The sequence below is a fragment of the Xiphias gladius genome, chromosome 9 (assembly GCF_016859285.1).
Source record: "Xiphias gladius isolate SHS-SW01 ecotype Sanya breed wild chromosome 9, ASM1685928v1, whole genome shotgun sequence".
In the NCBI taxonomy this organism is placed as follows: domain Eukaryota; kingdom Metazoa; phylum Chordata; class Actinopteri; order Istiophoriformes; family Xiphiidae; genus Xiphias; species Xiphias gladius.
Genome location: NC_053408.1, coordinates 3,367,807 through 3,382,292, shown reverse-complemented (window position 1 = coordinate 3,382,292; position 14,486 = coordinate 3,367,807). Strand labels below are relative to the sequence as shown.

The 14,486-nt window shown below is 43.5% G+C and overlaps 1 protein-coding gene across 1 annotated transcript in view; it reads right to left on the bottom strand.

The window, feature by feature from the left end:
* LOC120794021 (PH and SEC7 domain-containing protein 1-like) overlaps positions 1-14,486 on the bottom strand; it is a 48,581-nt gene that overhangs the window by 26,698 nt on the left and 7,397 nt on the right. Inside the window, exons 4-7 of the mRNA XM_040134560.1 lie at positions 12,514-12,594; positions 10,977-11,089; positions 10,181-10,239; positions 8,740-8,829 (exon numbers count right to left, since the gene is read on the bottom strand). Coding sequence (XP_039990494.1) covers positions 8,740-8,829; positions 10,181-10,239; positions 10,977-11,089; positions 12,514-12,594 — 343 coding nt within the window. The remainder of the gene's footprint in view (positions 1-8,739; positions 8,830-10,180; positions 10,240-10,976; positions 11,090-12,513; positions 12,595-14,486) is intronic.

Below are 14,486 nucleotides of genomic sequence, written 5' to 3'. Positions count from 1 at the left end.
TCCCATCTGTCAGTCTCGCCCTCCCTCCCTCCCTCCCTCCCTCCTTCCCACTCAATATTTCACATCCTGTCTAAATCTCTGCCTCGGTCCCTCATGAAGAGTCCGGACAGCTCAGGGAGACGGGGAGTGTATCCACGGCCACATGTCTGTGCCGGCCTTAGCAGCTGGCTTTCTCTGCCCCACCCCGTCCGGTAGCACTACATTTCTTGTTTTTCATTTTCAGAGCAAACAGGTGAGATTTCTGTCTCAATCACTGTCTGTTTTTGCTGTACAGCAAAACAGCAGGTGCTGCGCATTTGTTTCAATAAAGAAAATGTAATTATCTTAGAGGATATATCCGGATGGAAAACTTCATCTTATCCCTTATTGATCTTATTTTTCTTGATTTATTAGGGAGGTTTTCTAGCTGGACAAACGCCCGTGAGACTGAAATATCAGTGAAATGAAAACACAAAACCAATCTGGATCACTCTGAACAAACGTGCTGACGCCATTCGTGTTTTTCAACTGCCCCTGCTTCCGTGCAGAACCTTTGGGTTTTTGTTTACTGACTAGAAAAAGGCAGCTGCACTGTTTTACTTACAGTTGATTTCTCAGCAGTGAAATGCAAAAACACCACGGCACTGAGCATTTAAATCAGGGGTCTCAAACCAGTGGACAGATTCATTCTCTCCACATGTTTTGAATTTAATTTTACACGTCCCATGCAATTTTTTTTGTCTTTTAGTTTGGTAGGTAGTCTTTTTTGAGCAAGGCTGCAAAACAGAGGCATTAAAATTTGCTTTTCATTTCACATTTTAATGATACGGCTGGCGATATTCAATTTTTGCCATTGTCAACAAATCTAAGAAAACCCCAAAACAAACAATACGTTCGTTTTGTCTCTCGATAGTTTCTGTGGTATTCAGCCAATTGGTTCCTTCTGAACATGTAATTCTGATATTCTTTTCTCTTTTTTTTAGAGAAGGCTGAACGATTTTCTAAAACAGCTGCGCACCGTCGTTTTTAGCAAGCGTGACCCAAACTGTAGTGCATTTGTTGGGGACTATTTTCCTCGGCGGATGAGTACACGTTTTGTGCTCCAGTGAGTATCAGACCAGTGTATGTGGGACTCAGTCAAAATAAACTACAGTGTGTGTGTGTGTGTGTTCATGGTGATGAAGGAACATGTCACCCAGTGCAACAGTGAGGCTCGCTGATGTCTTTTTAATAGTTTTGGGACAAAAATGGAGCATCTGTGGCTCCGAGGAATAAGATACATCAGGCTTCGGATACACAGACAATACTTCTTAGTAGGACACATTCATTGTTTTTTTTGTTTTTTTGAGATTCGTTGATATGGAAGAGATGTGCAATTTCCAAAATGCCAGTATAAAGCCAGCAATACTCATATTAACTCCTAAAAAAACTTTGTTTGGTTGATGTTTAGAGATTTACAAGATATTAAAAGAAAAGCACGAATATATCACGTTTTACGAATTTATCTGCACTTTTGAGAAAAGTTTTACGTAGATTGTTGACATACTTATTGACATAACTGTGACTGATTTACCAATAACTAAAATGTGCCTTCATACATGTAAAAGAATGGTCGGCCTGGAGCACAGACAATTTTGAAATAGTGGACAACTTGTGAGTTTTTCATGATGTTTAATTATGACTGGTTCCTGTCTGATGTGCGAGCAGAAAGCTGTCGTTCTCCATGAATTACGCAAGCTGCTTTAAAGTGTAAATAGCTTTTGTTTGAAATGTATTTTTCTGCTGAGCGTCAAGCAACCCGCCGCCACTCGGAGAGGACAACCTGTCCCACGGCCCTAAAGTGATTGAGAGTAAGTGATTGAAAGTAAGTTTGAGAGTCTTGACCTCGATGCTGCAAAAATGAAAAAACAAGACGTGACCTGCTTGTCTGGCCCAGTCTGGCGAGGATGTCGAGCACTGGCACTAAAGCTCCCGTGCAGATTTCAGACGCATTCACAGCTGGGCTGCGGGGACACATGCAAGAAGGATTTCATTCCCCTCATTTACAAAAACAAATAAGCCATCCGTCTTTTCACTTGCCATCGATGCAGCTACGCAATCGATAACATCAGCGCACCTAATTACTGTTTGAGGAGCGCGGTTCGGCGGCTGACTTAGCTGTACAACATTTTAATTTCAGCAGAATTTGTTCTCCTGCTCTAATACAGGCTGGTAACCTACTTCAGTGCATCATTAGCTCCCGCTTCAAGCTTTAAGCCCTGAACAGTGCCGAGGAGAGAGAGAGAGAGGGAGAGAGAGAGTATGTGTCTCTGAGCCTCACAATAAAGGAGGAAAGTTTCCTCTAAAGCGCCAGCTTGGGCCGGCAGCCAGAGCTTCAGACTCATGCAAGCTGATACAGTTTAGAGGGGCAAAGGAACATGAAGCGGTTACGAAGGCTTAGATGTCTAAAAACTGTGGCCCTGGGACCACAAGTCTTAACCGTTTCTCTCTGTGGTAAACACCCAGACAGTGAGCCAATCCTCAGTTATGGACACATTTAGTCTAAATACTGAAGTACGGCAAAAACAGCTGATATAACCTGCTGAGTCTTTGGCAGAAATGAGCAGATAAATAACTAGATTAATTATAACAGTGAACAAATTGCACTCACAAATCAACCTCATACATTAGTAAAGGGGTCAAATTCTTAAAGGAATAGATCGACATTGGTGGAAAATATGCTTATTTGCTTTCTGCTGGACATTTAGATCAATACTACTCTCATATCTGTTGGTTAAGTATAAGGCTACATCAAGCAGTTGGTTATCTTAGCTTAGCAGAAGGGCTGGAAACGGGAGGGGGGGGGCAACAAAAGCTGCCTCCCAGCACCTCTAAAGATTTCTAATTTAACACATTATGTGTTGTTTGTATAATCCACAGTTTTAAGGGGAGGTTTGAACCAGAGGTTTTTGCAGCGGTTTAACAAACGGGATGTAACGTGTCAATCAGTCAAGTTGAGAGGTGCAGGTAGGGTTGATTTTGTTACCTTCAGAAAAAGCCATGCTTGATATTTCTCCCTGTTTCAAGTCCTTGTGCTAAGCTAAGCTAACCATCTCCTGGCTGTAGCTTCATATGAGAGTGTGTGGTATCGAAATTCTTATCAAAGTGCCAGAAAGTGAAAAAGGGTACTTCCCAAAATGCCAAACTATTCCTTTAACATCTTCATAAAACACAACTATATCAGAGTGCTGTTAAAGGCTAATATCACTTCATCACAATCTGGCTCTTATTTTTGTAGTTTGTCCCATCATTTCTATTGGTTACGAAAAACATTTTACTAACTCAATTCATCGCTCAGATCTGGGAATGTGACAACGTCGCTACCACGAAGTCCGACGGGGCGAGAAACACATCAGACAGACAGGTTGGAAACACACCAGCAGTTTATCCTGGTTGCCTAAATTAGAGCTGTAGAGGTTACAGTTGTTGAGAAGTAACTGGCCAAGTAACTGATTAATTGTGACAATAATCGCCAGCGTCAACAGCTGCGGCAAGTCCGGTGGGTCAACGCTGAAATAGAGGTTAGTCTGTAAACTGCGATGGATATTTACAGTAGAAAGTTTGGGTAATCATTTGACAGTTCCGCTTTGTTTTTGCTACCGAATAAGTTCGGCCTAGCAGGAGGTGTGTTTGCAACCTACATCAGTGCGTTTACATGCACGTAAGTAACCGGGTCACAGGCCACTTTCTCCAGCAAGCGGACACTGATTTTCCTGTCCTTTCAACGCACTGCTCCCAGATTTCAGCGAGTAACGTGCTTCGTACAGTGTTATACTTACAGACACAAACAACGACCAAAACTTTCGAACGTAAGATCCGGTGTATAAGAAACCAGCTGTTGACTGGCCTGTGAGCTCGAGTTGAGCAGCCTGTCAGTCTGTCACATCTCTGCGGACTGATAGTCTGGTGTGGGCAGCTGGGGGAGGAAATAGCCTCTGGAGTACATTATGATAGTTAATTGCCTAGATTGAGACAAACAAGCTTCAGTTCCCCGAATGGACACGTGCGCTGTGCTGCATGTACACGCTGCATAACCTCCTGTCCTGTTCCAGATGGGATGTGCTGACGTGTACACCCGTCAAATCAGTTTAATCGTATGGTAATATTCAAGTTTCCATGTTCATATTTTAAGAACATTTAATTCATAATTTAAATTATTGTAAAACTCTGCTGCAATAAACTTTCTATCACGTCACATATGGCCTGGAAACTAGTACATGAATTAATGCAGCTCTGCTCAGGCCCTCAACAAAAAGCAAAAAAAAAAAAAAAGGACAATAGAGACAAAAAAATAAAAACTCCAGGCTAGATAGACAGTTATTCAAAGCTTCTCAACAGCCATATAGATACTCCCTTCCATTTGACTTTACCTTTACAGTGCTATTCAAACACACTGAAATTAATCAAAGAACATGATTCTGAGGTGAAATATGTGAAAAACAAACCAAAACAAATTGCTGCACTGCAGCCTAAAGGTTCTGTCACAGCAGCATCTTTAAAGTAACTATAATCGACATTTTTATAGTGACAATGGATCAGATGTGAAATGTGAAAGGTGAAAACACTGATAGTTTTCACCAAACTTTGCAGTGTTTTAATTTTTTCGGCTCACACTGGGCTCACAACTTTACAGTTTTAGTTCATTCTCACTGCTCTCACTGCATCATTTACTACCTGCCCAGTGCCAAACAGCAGTCAGACAAATTTAGCCACTAGCTGGTGAACATAGTGGAGCATTTAGCAACTAAAGAGCCAGACATTTCCCTCAGGAGCTGGTGGAGACCAAAGACAGAGCTAAAAGAAGAGGAGATACTGGACTTAGATTTGTTGTGTGGCCAGAGACACAACTCAAAATGAATGCGGATGTTGCTTCGTATCGCCTCGATGTGTAAACAGTAAACCACTAAAAGTTCAACACATAAACTTAAAAGGTTATAGTGTTGTGTTCAAAGCTTGTTTACGCTGCCCCTAAAAGGCCAAAGTTTCAGGTTGAAATCAACTAATTCAATGGACTGATTGCAAACAGTGGATTCACTCACAAAGGCAAAGTAAATTTTTTGGGGCTGTTTCAACTTTGTTGAACCTTTGACCAATCGCAAACCGTCCGACGGTGCTGACCTTTGAGGGAACAGAAAGAACCAGAGAGTCCAGAATGGATAAAGCAATTGCTAGCTGTGTCACGTGACACCCAAATAGTCATTCCAAGTCAATGTCCATCCACCCGTTTTTATGCACAATGGAGAATCACCACCACCAACTGTTTATCTCGATGCACCAACTCCCCATATTCACATACTGAATAGAGGAGCACATGGGACATTCATCAAATAACATTTTCTCTTGCCGATTTTCTGGAAATTCATTTCAAATCTGATGTTTACTGTGCCATTTAACTGGCATACCCTGATTTTATATCTGGTCAAGCACCTTTTTCACACATAATCTCCCTCTTTATTGCCTCATTTTTTCCAGCCAATATAAAAGAAGGAAATGCAATAAAAAAGTCTGAAGTAAAAAGTCCTTCCTGGTATGACTGCGGTGTGCTGGACGGTGTTGTAAGACAGGGCGGTGAAGGCAAAGCTTCACAAACTCAGTTCAGGAGATTGCTCCTTTCTGCTCCTCTATTGTGGCGGTAATGGGAAACATATCATAGAGTTTAATCAACAGAGGATGAGCTGGTGAGAAAGGGAGAGAGAGGGAGAGTTGAGAAGGAATAACTGGGAGTCAAGAAGAATCAGTGACAATAGAGAGAGCTATTGAGGAAGATGAATGAAGCAAAAAAAAAAGCTAGAAAACAAGACAGAGAAAAGAAAATACAGAAAGAAAGGAACTTATGATTGAACGATGAAAGAGGGAGGGGAGTCTACCTGAGGGAGAGAGGTGGAAAGAGATGTCACGGGGCTGCAAAACCCCTCTCATTATTTTCCCAGTCCACCAGGCAGCCGATTTCTGTTTTAGCCACAGGCCTCAGTAGTTCAGCACCGCTCCAGTGTTTCCCGCCCCTCAAGAGTGAAGCGTCAACACGTATCTAAAATAATCACATTGTACGGTCCTACATGATGGAGGCAGCCGGTGTCTCCAAAATGTATAAGTCAAACCTTAGTGACTGCCTGGAATGCATCATTAAATGTCAATAATTATGCTCGGTGTAGTCATTTTATAAAATGACTGAGGAAAATGTCTTGAAAAACACCATATTTTGTTAACAATTTGTACTGAGTTTGTAAAAAGCGTTGTATTAATCATTTAATAACTAATAACTTTCTAGATGCTGTACTCAGATGAAAATAAACCACTTTAAACCTAGAGATAAGGAAGGGAAGAGAAGGATGGTAGAGAAATGAAAGGAAAGATGTAAATAGAAGCACAGTGGTCGCTGTGATGCTCTGGCTTAAACGGTGATAGAGGAAAAAAGTCCCGAGGCTGAGACAATGTGTGAGATATACATTACATGTGCAAAATGAGCACCAGGGTGAAAATGAGACAGAGAGAGGGATTTCTCTGGCTGTGTAATGTACTTACAGCACATACAAACACAGACACCAGGCACGACAGGGGAAATGCCAAACCAGGGAAATGAGCGGAGGAAATGAGGAATACAAGAAATGTGATGGAGCGATAACCGAGAAAAGGGGAGGAGAGGAAATAACAAGAATAGAAAGAGATGGAAAGGAAAGGGCAGTGGAGCCAGTCGCACCAGCTGTTTGTTAATTCAAACTTGGCCTAGTTATAACCTAAGTGTTTAGCAGGAGGAGATTTGCGCTTCTCCAAATTAAACTGGGTTGCATCACAAAAACGAGTTCTTCTGTAGGGGGCCAGTAGTTAAATAAAGCTGTTCAATATTTCCTCTCATTAACTGACACAACCGGCTTGCTAACGTGTGACCGGTCTGGACAGAGGAGTGAAAGAAGTGTGGGCCGATCCAGGGAGCGAAGGGAGTAAAACTGCTGTTGATGTGAAAAATACGATGCCGTCGGTGCGTGTTGCTCTCATATAACACTGTCGGCCTCACGACAGGCGGTTTCTTTAAAATTCACAATCGTTGCATTCTTCATCCTCGTCGAAATCTGGTGCCCGCATGACCCAGGGCGCAACTCGACCCGGGATGCCTTGTGGGAGGGAAGGTAACGATTTGGAAAGGTCCCCACGTTTAGGAGACGCGAGCGTTCACGTCGCGGGGGCGACTCAAGATGGCGGCTGCACTCGTCGCTGGAGATTTCGTCCGTCGTAATCAACAAACACTGACGAAGCGAAAAATGGAAACGCGCAACTGTTGCAGCTCCATGTCCTCAAAGAACGTCATGGTACCTGCCGAGCAATTGGTCTGCTAAAAAAAACACCACTAACGTCTGCTGTGCAGGAGTGTCATTTGAACAAAGTGTAATAACGTCGAGTGACGGCTGTTTTACCGCAGAGGTGCATGTGTGAGGGTTGAAGATACCGTGTTTGTTCAACAGAGCACGATATCTTCAGTCTCTGTCTGTAGACCCAACTGACGCTGACGCTCCCTTCGACTTTACAGACAAACGGAATGGATTGGAGCGGCTGAGTTACTAATAGCTGCGCAACACAATCCAGGCGAGAAGAAAAGAAGGGAAGGGAGAGGACGAGAGCCGAGATGGCAGACCAGGAGGGCGAGGGCAAGAAGAGAAACAGCGCAGAACTGGGTGGAGGTGAAGGAGTGCAGCGAGACACGGTCTAGAGACAGAGATTAAACCGCAGCGGAGCTAAACAGAGCAAAGATGAGGAGCAAATGAGAGTGCGCAGGCAGAATATTTAGAGAATGAGAGACTGAGGGAACGAGAGAAAAGAGAGTGTGGCTCGGGGGTGAGAAAGAGGAGAGTCTCGCTGAGAGAGAAAGAGAATAAAAGAGCCAGAGCGTAAGACTGTTCCTGGATCTCTACAAGCATTAATAACACAGCTAATGCACGTCTAGCAGACTCTGTTTCTTTTTCTCTCTGCCTCGCGTTGCTCGCGGTCACAAGGCTGCAGCATGGATTCCGCCTGCCCTCAATAACAGACGCAGCTTTTCATTTCAGACTTCATTCCTGTCATTTCGTCAGAAGGACCTGGCCTCTTTCTCTCTCTCCCTCTCTCTCTGTCTCTCTGTCTCTCTCTCCCTCATGCATTATAAATACCCCATTACAGCTTGTTGACTCGCACTCCGGGACCCTGTGGCATGTTGACGGACCACTCTGCAGACAAAACTAATCAACGGCATCATCATTAGGCGCACCAATGGACAGGCAGCCCACACTGATTGGGTTATTTCGCCACATCATGTGGCCTGGGGCCTCTGTCTGAACCCCGCCTGATGGGTCGCGATCTATTGCGACCAAACTCAACTGGGTTAAGCTAATAGCCTAATCTAATGCTGTCTAAAGCACGCGCGGTTACCCCGAAGCGGCCGCTGCGTCTCATTCCTCTCGTCTCCAGATCACATAACAATTAGTCTTCCAGCCCGCGCCGCAGCCGCAGTGTAGCAGGAAGTGGCGGGCCCTGGCAGGCCTCTGATCGGAGGCCTCTGGAGAGGAGGCGGATGCCAGCTGGCAGCGAGCGCAGGCCAGACAGCCGGGCTCGGTCGCACAGATCTGAGGGACAATACAATGCTGGCACACACAGTCTGCTCGCTCTCATTTGGGATGACAGCATGGGCACGCACGTGCGCGCGCATGTGTGTGTGTGTGTGTGTGTGCTATTTTAGACTTGAGAGCAGCTTACTTTAAGCTGATCCTTGGGAAAATCTTGGCCGTCATTCAGTCCTTCCAGGTTGCCAATGAACTGTGTGCACGACATCCTCTTGCCAATGTTCTGGAAACATAGAAATATATGTCAATGTACTTTAATTCGACGCTAACACTCACACATTCCTCATGCGCTATATTCAACACGCACATCCCCCCTGATGTGCTCCCTGATCACGGTCTCTCTCTTTTTCACACACACTCCATTATGAGTTAACATGTTCAAAAATGTGACCACAACACTGACTGGAATAGATTTAAATGGCAGCAATCTGGAGGTCAAATCAGAAGAGATAAACTAGCAGAGCGCTGAGAGCTGGCGCTGAATGCTCGGTCACATTCGTAATCTTGTTTGCTGTATCTTTGATCTGATAAACCGAAATTTTAGGCCAATTTTATTCAAGCAAAATTCTTGTACTGCTGCTTGTGTTTAGACATTTTAAACATTAGATTTAAAATTTCAGAACTTTGGCCTCTTTAGTTAAATTAAGAAAAGAAAGTTTGTTTAAAGACATGTTGTCACAGTGAGGTATAGAACAAAGTACCTGTTTGATATCCATACTGAATTTCAGGTATCGTATTGGCACTTGAATTAATACCCCGTCCAATTAGTCCATCAATCAATTAGCATGCTGAACATTTGATAATAAAGTAATAACTTAAGACATTTATGACGTTTGCACGTTCCAGCTCCTGGAATATGAAGACTTGCTGCTTTTCCTTTGTTTTTTACATCATTTTTAAATTGCACTTCATACTGTTGGTTGGAGAAATCAAGCAATTTGAAGGCGTCATATTGGGATCGGGGATATTATGATGCCCGTTTTTCACAACTTTCGTTTCATTTTAGAAAATCGTTAATGGATGAAACACAAGATAATTGACCCCAATCCTGGTTAAAAAGTCGCAGCCTGTGTCAATCGGTCCCTTCTCTCATTGTGACGATCACAGCCACAGCGAAGGTCAAATCTGTTGAAACCTTCCTGATTTGCTCTTCCCTAAAAAAGCTGATCCGCCACCCAGTCACCTCCGCAGTCACTTTAATTAATCATTCATCCACAGAGCCGCACCAATCACTGGGACGAGCCGCCAGTGACCCAGATGTGCAAAGCGAGGCTCTGACTGTGAAGGTAACAGATTAATGACGGCGAAAGAAGCTCAGCGGGCAGACCTGCAGACCCCGATCAGCTGCTGGCGTTCAGGCCGAGTCCTACATCGCCCAAGCTCCAGAGCTGATCAAAAGGGGCCCTTGAGGGGAAGGCAGCTCTCTCAACTCTGCTTTCCCTTCGTGGGTCTTGGGTCTGAGCGGGCAAGCTTCGCCTGCAACGCCCGCGTCACCTGCGCACTCAGTGCACAGCGGATTCTCTCATTTCCACACGTGGATTGTACACGTGAACGGACACACTCACACTACTCACTTGACCATGCAGATCAGTGTTCAGCAGCATGAGGGCACAGGTGAGAGTGTGAACTGCATCTACGGGATGAAAACAGCGTGTTAGCTCCCTCTGCAAAATGAGACATCCTCACTTCAAATGTAAAACTAGCTTTGTCGTCAGCCACTTCATTACTTACAGCGAGCTACCACTAGTGCGGTCCAGTACAGCAGTCCTGTGGGTCTGTGTGGCATTATGCGGTGCGGAGAGGTGTTTCTGCTATTTGGCCTGCCCTCATGGGTATAAATTAGGTCGGACGAAGGTATCAGAAATACCTCTCAGCAGCGCCACAAAAAAACTGTGGCCTCCGAGACGATCACGGAGGCGAATCAGCACCTTTGACTGGCCTGAGCACTGCTGTGTTATAACTTTCAAACAACATCATTAAAATATGATGACTGCTCCTGTTTACTTCACATCGAACTTTTGAGCATGGCTTCTGCGTGTAAGGGCATATTTTCCACGCCGTGCTATCGATACTTTTGGCTAAGACCTGAGTATTTCTCCCATCGCTGCTCGAAACTGCAGCCCGATGGACATTTTAAATTGAACGCGCATTGTTTAATGTTTCATGTGTACAAGTCCCTGTCCTCGAACAGCGTCCACCACTTAACATATAATATGTTATGTAAGATGCCCGCTGCCTTCTCTTTCAACGTTGGAATTACATTGAATCAAAGCTCAGTACTTAAGGACGGCTAGACTCATTAAATATTCAGGAAGGGATTTTGTTATTCCTCCTCTGCCGGTAGCGAGAGCACTTCTCCGCAGTACTCACCCTCTGATGGCATGACTTTTGGGTTGCAGCCCAAGTAACGCCTGGAAAAGTGTGACAGCACCCTCTCCCTCTCCTGAGTCTCCCCCATCAGGGCGAACTGCCTGAGGAAAGTCCTGCAGCCACAAACACCAGGGCCAGTCAGAAAATCGACCGCATACTTACAGATTAAAGACGACCTGTTCTCAAACGCAGTAGCATCAGGCTCCACTGGGAAAAATGGCGTTAAAAACATAACTCTTCAGAAGAGAGAGGGATTTATTTCATCTTAAGCAGTATGTTGTGTTACATTACTGTGTATGATCTGCATTTGACCAGGAAATTTGAATAAAAGTTTTTTATATTTGATTACATTATGTGACAAATAAAAATTTGCTCATTATCATTTTTATGCAATCAAATGGAACTGGTTCCCAGAAACGGAAAGTAACTAAGTACATTTATTCAAGTGCTGTGCCTAAGTACGATGTTGAGGTACTTGTACTTTACCTAAGTGTCTTCATTTTACGCTACTTTATACATCTAATCCTCTTCATATCAGAGGGGGATATTGTACTTTCACAGCTGTACTTGCTACTTATAAAATATGATGCATTTTTACAGAATAAGCTACACGACAAGATATAAATATACATAAATATATATGTATAATACACAGAATGTAAGGTTGTAATGTAACGATGTGACAGGAGTCTGCATAATGACTACGTTTAGATTTGTTTTTTTACATTTTGCTGATATTACACCTGTACTTTTACTTTTACTTAAATACATTTTTGAATACAGGACTTTTCCTTCTAATGGAGCATTTTTACATCGTAGTCTTACTGCTTTACTGCCTTTACTTAAGTAAAGGATCTCAGCATTTCTTCCTTTACTGTTACTGACATTTTCTGAGAGAAAAAGCAGATCCCACAAACTCAGCAAATGACCACGTTTCGCTAAACCGTGTAAATGTGACAGTGAGTAGAAAGTGTGTAGGATGTAGGATGCGAGCTCAGTTGAACTAATATCTGAATGAACAACGGGAATGACAGTTTAGACCTGACTACTCTGGGTGCCTGCAGCATCTTAGACTCTGTGCCAACTGTCGCTCTGCTTGCAGGGCGACAGCTGCCCTCTAGAGAGCAGCATTTAACAGTGGAGAGCATCTACTGACTGAGTTGGTACTGAGGTATCCAAAGTGCAGCTTTTCAGCTGACTGAGTGCAAATCACAGCCACCGCAACACAGACACAGGAACCTCTGTGTGGAAAATCATGTGAGGTGACAAAAAAACAACAACAAACAAACAGTTTGACCAGGGTCATAAGTTAAAAACGTCCTTTTTTAATCATAAGAATATATTGGTTTTTTGGAAAACACAACAACTCCCAACTGATATGTGGTTATTAGGCTAACGTGCAATTATTTAACATTGTGCTGAGTGATAAACAAGCTGGCAGGGAATGTTTTATGTTTTGTTTGTCTGTGAATCGTAATTATATGTGTTTAAAAGTTCCCCTGTGACACTTTGAATGTATTGTACTGTGCGTTCTCACCGCAGTGCCTGGTCAAGAGCGAGGCCCGTGAAGTTGAAGAAACTCAGATACTCCTCCGCTACCATACGGCTGAAGTCATTACTGTAGACAGACGGACAGATATCGAATATAATGTAAGGTGAAATATAGGAACAATAGAAAAATAACATAGGAAGAAGCTCCAGCAGACCATATAAGCACAAAATGTCAATCAAACGTTCAAATGCCAGCTTTCTCAGTTCAGTGAAAGGCCTCAGTTTGGGCTGTCAGTCACTTAGTGTGACCCGGGGCCAGAAAGAAAAAAAAAAAAAGAAAGAAAAGAAAAGAAAAAAGGAGGAGATTCCCAGGGTGCATCTGTCAGAAAGTGAGGAAACTCTTTAATCCCAAATTCTTTCTCATCAGCACGAGCAGGCAGCTGACTGACTGCTGGGCTGATCGAGCAGCGCAGCACTGGAAGACTGCAGATCCAATAAAAAACACATGACTTTGTAGGCAGAATGTGAAGTGACGCACGGTAAACGAAAAGGAAACCGCATGTGCCCTGACTCTGGCTGGTTAGCATTCATTAGATAAGGACAAGACGCAGCAGATAACATGCACAGCAGCGGTCACGGTGCAGTTTCTGAGTACTGGACATGTTGGTTTAGAGGAGGGCTACAGAGCTTCTCATTGGTTGCAACAGCACCAGGAGTACTATTGGTAATACTATTAATAATGTCACATTTTGATGGTATTTGTGATAGCAGCAGTAAAGCAGCATGTATTGGTATAATTGACTCCTGAATGTACGGTTGCATCGTTTGCACAATGGTATTTTGGTTTATGTTTTTACATTAGTTTTTATCGTTTATCATTATATTATTGTCATTTACATCTTTCAGTTTCTCTTTTTCCAAGTCAGTTTATTCATTAATAGATAATCAGTTTTTTTCCCCCACACACCCATTTAACCACAAATAATTCAGTGTGTTTGCTGCTTGGTACCTGCCAAAGCATTCTGCTGTTGCTAGCCTGTTGCGTACACATGAGCATTGTGAAAATGTTTTTGCTACCTGTTGGGACGCTGCCAACAACTGGGCGTGTGGCAGATCACGCGCGTCTCCTGTGCGGTAGCTGGGCGGGTGCTAAGACGCTGCCAGGGCGGTTGCTGGTATCTTTGCAGCAGGCCCCGCTAGCCTAACAGCCATGCGGGGCTAGTCTGTTCAAGGTGATTGCCTGCAGGGAATCTGCAGGTCTTGAAAAGCCTTAAAAGACATTGATTTCAGGATTTCACGATGTTAAAAAGCCGTAACCTTTTAAGATTCACCGTGCCGTCCCTGGCACTCTTTGGCCTTGGCAGCGCTACTCTAGGTGTGTTTTGGTCTGTGCCGAACTGTAAAGTTTAAAGAGCTACCTTTGAAAGGAGACCAGGGTTATGACTGTGATCTAAAGGGCTGAAGAACAGTAAACTTTTTGGCTAGAATATTCTCGGGTGTGTGCACAAAAATGGGGGTGTCTGGTAAGAGGTTAACATTTAGTTTACAGACACCTTGACTATTGTTCTAGCCTGCCATAGGCTGTAACATTAGGCATAAAATGTTTTCCGCTGTCATGTCAGCAAAAACCTGTTCCAGACTTCTGACCTCACGCAAAATATGTAAATGGATCCATCCATTCATTTTCTGCTGCTTATCCAGGTCGTGTTTCAAGATAATATTGGCAATTATTGTTATATCCTACTGGGAAGTACTGGCAAGAGCTTGATACAAATGTTAATGAATCCATGCACTTGGTAAATAATCCTAACTAATGTCGTAATTTGGCTGCTACGACCAGGAAACAGGTATTAAATGTCATTCTAAGCGGTGTAAGAAATGTTTGAAATCTTATATTTAACTAGGTGAGTGATGCAGAAAGCCTGTACCCGGTTGTTGGTCGGTGGTTACTCGAGTGTCTGGGATGGTAGCGATGAGAAAAAGCAGCAGAATAATAATATTACATGCTTGAGCACTGCA